At 34.0% G+C, this 12,313-nt stretch overlaps 1 protein-coding gene across 1 annotated transcript in view; it reads left to right on the plus strand.

The window, feature by feature from the left end:
• Positions 1–12,031, plus strand: part of LOC140742959 (uncharacterized) — a 121,094-nt gene extending 109,063 nt beyond the window's left edge. The window contains exons 2-3 of the mRNA XM_073074072.1: positions 7,381–8,416; positions 10,902–12,031. Of these exons, the coding sequence (XP_072930173.1) occupies positions 7,390–8,416; positions 10,902–11,377 (1,503 nt within the window). The 5' untranslated portion in view covers positions 7,381–7,389 and the 3' untranslated portion in view covers positions 11,378–12,031. The remainder of the gene's footprint in view (positions 1–7,380; positions 8,417–10,901) is intronic.
• The last annotated feature ends 282 nt before the right edge of the window (positions 12,032–12,313 follow it).

A 12,313-nucleotide genomic window follows, 5' to 3' on the forward strand; every position in this document is an offset into this window, starting at 1 on the left:
TTAATCAGACCATTTTGTTGGCTGAAGCGAGCACTTAATACAGATCATTACATTGATTATATCTTGTTTACAAACGAGATTTCGTTTTTCGAAGCTTCAAGTTCATCGAGATAATAGACGGCTGTTTATTTGGCAATATATCTTCATTATTTCGGCGATTGTGCTCTTTGTTGGTAACGCCTTAGGGCTGTTTCTAATGTCAAAACGTTGCAAATGATACGTTGATATAATTGAAAAAGGCACCAGTTTTATAATGTTGATTGTAGTTTTGTGTCTTGACTAAATGAAAGCTTCGTTGTCGGTTCTCGGGCAGAAAACTTAATTAATAATTCCAAAATCTGTTGTACATCTAAACATTAACTTAAGGTTAAATGAAAAATAATCTAAATGAGATAAATTATTGAAACAATGGAGTATTTATGCTATTTAAAAAAAAATGGCGAATGTCATAAAAATAATATAAGTACCGAAATGAGTATTCAGAAGATCAAAAGAATTACAAATGAAGCTCACAATTTCAAAGAGACTTGGCCAAATAATGCCGAAGCTACTCAAGTGCACTTTTTTCGTAGATTGGTGATGCAGACAGATTTTTTTACGGACACCTCGAATTTGGACGTCATAAGAGCGATGGTTCTGTGAGAAAGTATCGATTATACGTCGTATTGTTGGAATAGACGACTGGACTAAAATTTTCTAGGAGTCGGATTTGAGTTTTATTCCAAGCACGTACAAACTGTTGAGAGAGACATTAGTTAAATCGCGAGTGAAATTACCGAGTTGCGAAAATATTCGTACTGATCCATGTGGCATTGTTTCGGTATTGTTAGAATGCACGTGCGGGCAAAAGTGATGAGTGAATTGGAAAACAATTGCAACTACGGTGAACTGAATTATTGGTCTATTTGAAAGTGCGCGTACGTGGTTTGAACATTCCAACATACAATTTAATTTTCGTTACCTACGTTCAGCTTTGTTGAAATTTCGAAGTTAGTCCACATCTAATGAAGCTGTAAAATTTTATATATCGAATATTTAGTCCCTTCCAAAAAATACGACCTTCAATATTTTATCCGACGCTGGAAACGAGTTCACAAAAAATATAATCATAAAACAGATTGTAATTATCGCACCTCAATCAAACACGAGGATCAATAATCTATTATTTTTATGCTTAACGTTGCTATTAGGACAGAAAAATGTAACAATGGTGCATGCATAGTCAAACTATAAAGGCATATACCGCCTCTCAAGTGTCGAGTAGCAAGATATTACGGTATCCTTTTAATTATATGTCACCTTCCCTTTAATATCGGTTTTAATCAAAACGTGTAATGTAATTATTATTAAGGACTTCAACTCTTTTTAGGTCTTCGTTGTGCATTTACATGCAACAAAACAACAAACTTTGATGAACTTTTTGTTTCTACTTCCCAAAGAAAAAAGATCAGCAAAACACTAAAACAACAATAAAATTCCCGAAAGAACATAGCTCACACTCAAATAAATTGTTCTCCGCATAATGGCGGAAGTTTCTCCCGTAAGCAAATACCGAGCCTCCGGAGTTCTCCACCTTATTAACTGTTATTAATCTGCTTCCACGACGCCCTCGTTCAATCATAACTGTCCAATAATAAATATTCTCTTAAACGATGTTCTTTTAATGTTGGTACAAAGTGAAATATTTTGACTTAAGAAAAATAAGATACCTTTTTACTTTATATTGAAAATATGATAATCATAATTTTGAAGTTAGTGATGCTATTGAAAATAATAATATTGGTAATGCTAATGATAAATATTGTGGTAATGATGACATGGGTAATAAAAGAATAACAATCTAGTATGGGTCCGCGATAGACACTTAACAAGAGCTTTTTGTCCTATAAACAACATTATTAAGGTATTACTTCATATAAATTTCTTATTGAAAACAAAAAACATCGATGCTTAATTTAATGATACAGAAAATGTTTTGTGTTTTAAGTGTTTTAAAAAAATTCATTGATGAAAAAGAAACAAAAGCACCAACGGATAATGATGGAGAAATGAGTAGAGTTTTTCCAGCAGTGCATTATATTTTTCGTTGAATCTTTTACCCTGAGTAAATTAATTAAATATTAACCAGACGACCAATTGGCATAACTATTGATGTAAATACCACCATTACGCCAAATACCAATTAAGTTACTTGATTGGGGAAGTTGTGTCGAGGATGTTAATCAACAAGTATACAGAAGTTGCCGTGGTCCCTCATGTGATTGTATTTTGCAGTTACATTTCTCCTGGCCATTTACGTAAAATGTGTTTGAAAGTCATAGTGACGTTCCAAATCAAATAGTCCCCAATCGAGCAAGAAATCAGAAAGTCACTCAAGCGATACTAACTTGAATCTTGTTTACAGAAAGTTATACAGATTACGATGTACTCTGAAACGTGTATGCCTTTTACGAGCTTCTTAAAAGTTAAATATATATTAAATATAAATTTAAACGTATGGGAAACATTTAAAAACTAGTTAATACTCCACGTGTAAGTGTACGCCGGAGATTGTCAGGAGATTAGCTCGCATGAAAATAGGAAGGCTCATCTTTCATATTTATTTATTTATTGTAGTTGTTTATAATGGTTGTATAACAGAGATCTCCATTCAAAACGAGTCTAAGGTTTACCGTATCGTGGATAACATGAGTACTAACAAGGAGACTCCCACTCAATCCATTTATATTTCGGTCTTACCGAGAATCAATTGTGAAATCCTCTGCGTGTTACGTTGTAGGTGTTACTTAATAAATGTCACGGTGGGCGCACGCGGGTTATTATTAGGTACAAAACAAATACAGGTATGTGAGTGGAACAGTAATATTAATAATTAAATTTCGGCTAAAATTAATAATAGGTTCTAATCTTAAAATTGATGCTATATGTAGGCTATTGGTCTTACGAATTTGGCTCTGACAACTTATGCTCAGACGACACTAAGTTTGCCTGAACAGTTATTTGTACACCCTTGAAACTAGGACACAGCAGCACTACGTATGACTGATATGAAATACTATGTGTTCAAGTTATTTATTATTAAAACGCATTTTATAAGCCCGTATTAACTAGAATTAAAAATAAGCTTTACGAGTTTCCCAAGCTACCAACGCTCTTTAGAAATTTAAAACATATTTCATATTCGAATATTTGAATTAGACGTGTAAGATTATGCTCCCGGAGATTATGGGAGATGAGCTAAAGCATAAAGCAGGTTCGGTCTTATTCAGTTTACATTAGCTGCAAAATTTATTATTTTATGCAGGCTAAAAAAGTTCCCTACTTTTTATGAAGAACATATGGCAAATAGTTTATTATTACGTACAAAATACAAATCTTTGTATTAATTTATAAAATCACATCACACAAATTAACGTTAGATAATTATTTGTGACATTTTAACTTAGTTAACAGTCGATACTTTAACTTCTTAGAAGGTTAGTGGTCATTCTGTTCATTGAAATTTATTAGCGACCCTAAAAAGGACGAAAGTCTCGCCTTAGGTCAATTACAGATGCGAGGATTATATTGAAAAAGTTCAAAGTATATAGTAGTAACTACTTTTATCCTCAAGGTAACCTTTGCGTCACCTGACGTGTCTACGTTATCACGTATTTTGAAGTAGTACACAGTTGAACACGCGTGAAGACCTCACATCATGATATAATCTTATTTTATTTCGGTATCACCACCGCCTTATCCATTTCTGTCTAATTACAGTAGTGTTCAGTTTGATTGCATTTTGCTTTGAGGGCATGGTAAAGAAGACATATTAATCGGCAGAATTCCAACTTAGTCCTCAGGAGTAGCAACTGATCTGTTGCCAACCTCAGATAGGAATCTAATCTTATCGGAATTACATCCTTGGTCGGCACTAGCTTACCATCAGATGGACTGCTTCGGTAATATTTTATGCAAAGGTGGTAGAATCCTTTGTAATTTGACTCCGGCGGCACCACCGCCACATCTATTTCTACCTATAAACAGTAGTGTTAAGCGTTGGTGTGTTCTAGTTTATAAGGTATGGTAAGGGAGACATACTTTTCCGAGGCGTTCTAGCTTAGTCCTCAGGGGTAGCGGCGGATCTGTGGTTGACTTTAGGTATATCTAATCCTATCTTGGGTTCATTACAGATGTCCATGGGCGGCAGTTGCCATTTACCATCAGGTGGACTGCATGCTCGTCTGCTACTCCTATATTATAAAAAAAGAATATAAAAACAATAATAATAAGAACGACCTTCAGATACTTATGTAACGTAAAGGCCTTAAAATATAGGTCCAAGTCCATCAACACACTGTTTAAGTTGGAAGCGGCTGTTAATTAACAGCCGAACGCCGCAGTTTGCGAACAATCGGCGCACAAAGAAATGGTCGGCAATTTGTAGCGAGTTTGTGATTTTTAGTTAAAATTACAACGGTATGCAGGAACTAACAAATATTTATTCAACCTTGTTATTGTAGTATTTCTTTATACACTTGTTTCTTATTTTATTAAATTGAAATCATCGTCAATCCATTACTATCTCATCGTTGGGCTTAGGTGTCTTATAAAAATTTGAATTGTATAAGTCATTGTCCACCATATTAGCCAAGTGTGGACCGAAGAACTTTCATTCCAGAGCTTTCATTCAAATAAGGTTGCTCACGAATTTTGCTCTTATTATTGAAATTACTGATATTTAATTTCTAATTTATTTACCAAAGTTCGACATCAAAAAAAAATAGACATGCATGGATTCAAACCTGGATCCCTAACATGAGAGGCAAAATTTAAGAGAAAGTAAAATAATGCAATATTTTGAAAAAGAGAGAGTATATATTTTTTATTATGATGATATTACAAAAAGAACGGTTGACCTATTATTATTTTGGGATTAAACTATATTATATAAAAATATAATAACAAAATCAAAACAACGAAAACAAATTGATAGTATCGCTAACTGAATAAAAAATGGCTTTAAGTTTTAAGCCCAAAGCCATTTAACCGCAATCCGTCCCTATACCTCCAGTTAACTATTTGAGTTGGAAGCTGGTAATTACAGCGAAAGGCCGCAGTTAGCAAACAATCAGCGCACATAGGAAACGGATGGCCATTTGTAGCGAATTCCTGATTTAACACAAATATAAGGTTATGCATATTTATAATTAGTATTGAAGTAAACAAACGAGCATGCATTCCACCTGTACGCTTTGTACGTTTTATAAAAATGACTGTTTTGATATTTGTTTACGTATTTGCCCATACATTTCCAATCAGCGCCCCTACCGGATTGTATAAGAACTGATTGGACATGTATGGGAAATACAAAAACAAAAACAGTCATTTTTGTAAAAAAGTAAAAACTCATACGAAGGATACTGATCGTAAGAGGCTACTGCCTCCGATGGACATCTGTGTTCTTGGCAGACGGTGTGTAGTGCTTGATATTGCTCCGTAATTATAATGTATTTTATATATAATTGGATATTATCTTAAACTTCCAGAAAATCGTTACTAAATTGTATAACCTCTAAGAATATACCACTTTAGTGCACTTATTTTTCCTCAAAACTTCTTTTGCATGTTGCACACATACACAGCATACCCAATATAAACCTAACAATAGACTAACCGTAATTATCGTTGGTGGATAATTATGTTCACTCAATTATCGGAGTTCAAAGAGCAATACGGGATATGATAATGGGACGCGAAATGATACGAAGACGAAAGTCTTGCCATAGGTGAATTACAGATGCGAGGATTAATTTTTTTTTTATAATATAGAAGTAGCAGACGAGTATGCAGTCCACCTGATGGTAAGTGGCTACTGCCGCCAATGGACAATTGTAATCAACCCCAGGTAGGATTAGATATTCCTACCTGAGGTCGGCCACAGATGCGCCGCTACCCCTGAGGACTAAGCTGGAACCCCTCGAAAAAGTACGTCTCCCTTACCACACCCTTCAAACCGGAACACAGCAGCGCCTAAAACTGCTGTTATTAGGCAGAAATAGGTGTGGCGGTGGTGCCGCCGGAGTCGAACCGCAAAGAGTTCTACCACCTTCAAAATTAAATTATTCAAGATTAAATTGAAAAGTTCAAAGTAGTATGTAGTAGTAACTACTTTTATCCCCAAAGTAAACTTTGCGTCACCTGGCGTGTCTGCGTTACCATGTATTTTGAAGTAGTACACAGTTGAACACACGTGAAGACCTCACATCATGCATCCACCACCATCATCCATCATAGCACCACCGCCTCATCCATTTCTGCCTAATTACAGTAGTGTTCAGTTTTGTTGCGTTTTGGTGTGGTAAAGAAGTCATACTAATCAGAAGCATTTAGACTTAGTCTCTAGTGTATTTTGTCTATATTTGTATATTATCTTAAATTTCCAGATAAATCGTTACTAAATTGTATGACATCTAAAGAATTGTACAACTTTAGTACATTTATTTTTCCTCAAAACATCTTTTGCACGCACAGCATACCTAAGATAATAATAGGCTAACCATAATTATAGTCAGTGGATAATTATGTTCACTCAATTATCGGAGTTCAAAGAGCAATACGGGATATGATAATGGGCGGCGAAATGATACAATATTAACTATTACTCCATTTGTACTAATTGGAATGCTATTAATATCGAATTCCAGCTTTGGAATTTCTCAAACTTGACTGAGAATGGATATTGATACTGTAATAGATATTACATCAAGAGACTTAGTGATCTTATATCCTTATTATATCCGATTTTACCGGAGGAGTACGGTAACTAACATCTATAAACAGTTTTTAATTTTTTTGTTTAAATTTCAGTAGATACCTAATATGAATGTATCAACCTCTGACTGTGTGTATTAATCATGGTATTTTAAATAAGGAATCATTATTACCTGATATTAATACCAAAAACTGTCTATAAAATCTCTCTATTCTTATTCCTGCTCTTAGCGACCGAACTACAAAGCCATTCGATTTAATGTACAAATGATGTTATGAAAATTCGCTAATGGAATCGTAATTATCGGTTCGAAAAAGGTCTCTATTTGTATTCTAGACATTTCTGGGGCAAATATTGTGTTAAGAATTCTTCTCAGAACCGTTAATGACATTTGAAAGTTCAATACCCTATTTAATTTTGGAACCAGACCATTGTCACTAAGAATAAATATTTTTTATTTTATATTTAAGAGCTAAAGTTTATAGTTTTGGGCACGATACGGCGACTTATTTTTACTCAGTTACATTTACTCTGTTCCTCAACTGGAAAAGGTCTACTCTATTATTAGAACAGAATATATATCTATTTTAACTAATATACACTAACATAGTATTTTTCTGTTCCAGGTAGAAGGTATGCGGGCTCAAAAGATACCCGCTGCCTTGCTGCTACTCTTCGCAATAGACTCCTTACATGCGAACCGGAGGAAACAGAAGGAGAAGATCATTCAGCCACTGACCAACATATGCGACATCAGCGATAGAGATTCCAAAGTACACTGCTACTGCGAATACAGCCAAGAGATAAACGAAGCCGTCAAAACAGAATGCTGGGTCTTCAACGGAGGCATCGAAACCACAGATCCACTATGGGCAAGCTTCAGCTCCCAATCCAATATAGAAACGCTAGCGTTCAACGTCCGAGCTGATGGAGGACTCAGCTTCGTACCAACTAGAGTACTGAGATATGTGAGGAAACTAAAACACTTCAGCATAAAATTTAGCTCAATACCAACGATCGAAAGCAACACCTTTGTAAATATCACTTCAATCCACGAGATGACTATGACGAAGAATCAGATTGCAGCGCTAAGTAAATACGCGTTTTACAACTTACCCAATCTAACTATTCTCACTTTAGACGAGAACAAAATAAAGAAACTCGAGACGGATACGTTTTATGAGCTACCATCTTTGCAGAAACTTTTCTTAACTAGCAATAACATAAGTACCATAGAAGATGGCGCGTTCAGACATCTCGTCAACTTATTAGAGCTAGAGCTGGATAGGAATAACATAAGCGAACTTAAGAAGGAATGTTTTGATGGGCTCGCTAATCTAAAACGTCTAGACCTAAGGAGAAATAAGTTAGCTATACTGAATTCGTTCACATTTACAGAGTTGTGGAATCTTCAAGAGTTGTTGTTAGATTATAATGAAATTTATATACTGGCCCAGAGGACTTTCGATGGGTTATCACAGTTAAAGCGGTTAAGCATGAGCCACAATAAGCTGGTGACACTAATAGGCGGACTGTTCGAAGGTGTCCGTGGACTGTCCGCCTTAGACTTAAGGTATAATAAGCTAAAGAGATTTACTTACGATAATCTCAAACCAATATATGACAATTTGAAGCTGCAGAAAAGCTACATTTACTTGGAAGGTACGTTTTTGTACATTATATCCCTTTATATACGATTTATTTTAAATTTTATTAATATCGGCTTTTTCAAATACATTACCTAATCATATTTTCACTCTACCTTTATTACATTGATCTGTATATATAATTTATTATAAAGAAATATAACCACCTATTGGACACTTTAATATTTCAAAAATATATTATTTAAATACTAAACTAATTCTAACGAATGATGCGGTAACATTTGCATCTTAAATTAGCTCTTCAATAAAGCGGTTTCTTGACACTTTGGGGTTAAACATTTCAGCAATTAGTGTTTAATGTTTATACAAGGGCAATAGATCACAAACCACAAACTATAAATCCTATATAAAGCTTAGATGCATCTATAAAAGCCGTAATTATTTTAATAAGACTAATGAATAATTGACAGGATATTATTGTTCATGCAATGCAAATTGAACTCACTAATCAAATGCCCTGTTTGCACATAATTAATCCATTCGTGCATGATTAATAATCTGCATAAACGATTACGACTTGATAAATGGATTCTAGTTCGTTTAACATTAAAAGGTTTAAAGTTGTGAGTGTAGTAGTGCTAGTAATTGAAGTTGCAAATCAATTAACAATCTATATTATTATAATATGTATTATAATAATAGCGGAAATGATTATAAGGTTTCCTGATATGGACTTAGAATCCAAAATAAATTATACTGTTTTTTTTTTATTAAAATAACGTAAGAGAAATATATGGCCCCTGTGGTTACGTGTCAGGTTTGACTGCCACAGACATTACTAGCTTTAATTATACGATTCTATTAAAGTAAGAGCTCAGTACAACATTTTGAAACAAAACATTTATTAGTTCAATATCACTAAGTAAAAGTTTGTTAGGTACATAGTTCCGAAGTTTTTTGGGAAGTCTTTTAAAAAGTCCAAATGATTATAATGATATAATATTTTTCATAATTATTTTAGTTGAAAGCGTAATATACTCTAATAAATAACATAGTAATTGCGACAGCTCATTGATTAAAGGTTTAGTTTCAACATATAACGTGTAATCACATACTAATTAGGTCAACCAAAATAGCAGTATTTCTATTATGAAAATTGTATCACCGAATTCGCGTAACTCGAGGTATTTTAGCATTCACGTATACATAAATAAATAGAAACTGTATGCAATAACCACAAAACTGACAAATTGAGAAGCACGATACAATTTGTATAACGAAAGCTTTTACGAGTACCTATTGGAATTCATTGAAAGGCGTGCCAAATAACAAACACCCACACATTTATAGGATCTATTATCTAAATACTTACTATTTGTTCATTATTCTCATAAATAATACCGACTAATTTACTTAAGGGTATACTCAAACTAGGGATGCTCAAAAAATAACGACGATTTAAATAACTGAACCATTCTGTAATTATTTATCCTTTTTATATAGTATATAGAAGTAGCAAATAATTATGCACTCCACCTGACGGTAAGTGGCTACTGCCGTCCATGAGCATCTCTAGTTAACCCCAGATATGATTAGAGTTCTACTTGAGATGGGCCGCAGATGCGTCGCTACTCTTGAGAGCTAAGTTGGAAAACTTTGGATAATTAAATTAAAGGTGGTAATTCATTTTAAAGGTGGTAGAATCCTTTGTGGTTCGACTCCGGCGGCACCACCGTCACACCTATTTCTGCCTCATAACAGCAGTGTTAAGCGCTGCTGTATTCTGTTTTGAAGGATGTGGTAAGGGAGACATACTTTTCCGAGGCATTCCAGCTTAGTTCTCAGGCTCATGCTCGTCTGCTACTCCTATATTATAAACAAATATGTCTCCCCAACCACAACCTTCAAACTGGGACACAACGGCGATGAAAACTGCTGTTATTAAGCAATAATGTGATGTGGTGATGGTGCCTTCTGAGACCAACCACTGAGGGTTCTACCTCCGTGTAAATTACTGCTAAAATTTTAAAATCATCTTCATTGTTATTTCTTCGTTTTAGTTTTAACGTGGTGGTATACTTATAATACGAGCTATATGACGTTCATTCTTAAATCCATAACACATTTTGTAAGCAAATTATAGCGGATAAATCAATTCTAATGTACTTCGGTTAATTTGCTTATATATATTATAATGTTTATGGACCCTTCATAGAAGATATTTAATTAAATAAATGGACCGCGCGCCCATTTCACATTATTTAAATTATAATTATAAAATGTTAAGAACAGATGATGAATATTCTGTTATGAGTTTGAGAAGCAAAGTCTAAGAGAGCGTGCATAATAGAAGCCTCTTTTCAGGTCACAAGCTGAACTAATTATCTTGACTTAATTAAATACCTCCTACAACTACTTGAATATATCTAGCGACGAATGGAGTTTATCAAAAGGTTCAGATTTAATACGAAAATCAATTAGTCTAGACAGTCTTAGTCATGAATCTAATTAAGGATTAATTGAGGCTTCGATTGTTGCAGGTAATGAATTCGATTGTGACTGTCACCTGGCGTGGATGCATCGACTGAGGCACGAAGCGAAGAGCATCAAAGTGAGGACGTCGTTAGAAAACTTTGTATGCAAATTCAACGCCGATCCGGCTTTGAACGCACACTTTACTTACTACGAACGAATGGGGACTAACAATCTGGAGGAAGTCGACAGACAGCAAGATGATGACGCCGACGACGTATTCCACGAGGACGTAGACGACACTTACATTGATGAACCGAAGAGAGTGAGAGCGGAAAACGAAAGAGCATTACTCCAAATCCCTGTTGAGTTACTCCCGTGCCCTGCAGACGTTAAAAGTGTCACGGATAGAACGTACACGTATCCGTCACAAAACGAGGCAAAGGATTACAGAAATCTCATACAAACATCGGCGACGTACATGATTAGCATAAATATCTCCGTTTTCGTCTTACCCCTGCTTTTATTGTTAGGGTACGAATAACCAGCGAATATTTGTTTTTATTGCTCTCATCCCGTTTGATAGATGGATAAAAACCGACGTTGAGGTAAATTGGGACTTTATTTGAATATTCATCTTTTTACGTATATCGGATATTTGTGACACATTTCGCTCAAATTCCGTATCCTTTTTGCGGGAAATGCTTACGAATTTCATTATTTGTTTCAGAAGTTGTATTGGGTTCCTCCAATATAAGCACTGTAAAACAGTTTCGTACTGTATTATTCATTAAGCAAACCGCAAAGATTGGTGTTAAATGTTTCCTCTAAGAAATTCTGTTTCAAATTAATGTGTGTATATATTAATCAGGTTTAACTAATACTGTAAGTTTCAGATATTTGGAAATCTGATAAATTATTTAATATTATGTAAATATAATGAGTTGTAAAGAAATGTGATATAAATATAAGCAATTACTCATAATTACATAGATGATAATCTTAGAAGATAAGTGTGATGTAAGTATCTTTTCTAAAAAGAACAAATTCGTATTTCATGTTTTTGATCTTAATTATGATTATTACTGTTGGAATTCTATTGAGAAAATCTATGTAAATATTCGACATAGTTATTGAATATGATGGAAATGTAAATAAATTTAAAATTTAATAAGTGGTAATAAATTCTCGATTTTAATGTATGTTGTTTTATTGAAAATTCCTTTATGGATATAATATCAACACTTGAATGTTTAATGAGAATTCTATACATAAAATTATGATTATAAAAGTACGTGACATATTTTACTCGCATTAGATATGTATAAATTTAATCATTTTTGGTAACAAAATTATTAGATACTTAGAGGATGTTAAAATCACATATACTAACTTGAACACATACTAATTTTAGAAAATGTTCTACGAACAGCATAAGAATAATACATATATAGACAATATAAATAGTATTTTGAACTTT

The sequence above is a fragment of the Epargyreus clarus genome, unplaced genomic scaffold (assembly GCF_041222505.1).
Source record: "Epargyreus clarus isolate Ecla_fem2 unplaced genomic scaffold, WU_Ecla_fem_2.2 ptg000001l, whole genome shotgun sequence".
NCBI classification, from domain to species: domain Eukaryota; kingdom Metazoa; phylum Arthropoda; class Insecta; order Lepidoptera; family Hesperiidae; genus Epargyreus; species Epargyreus clarus.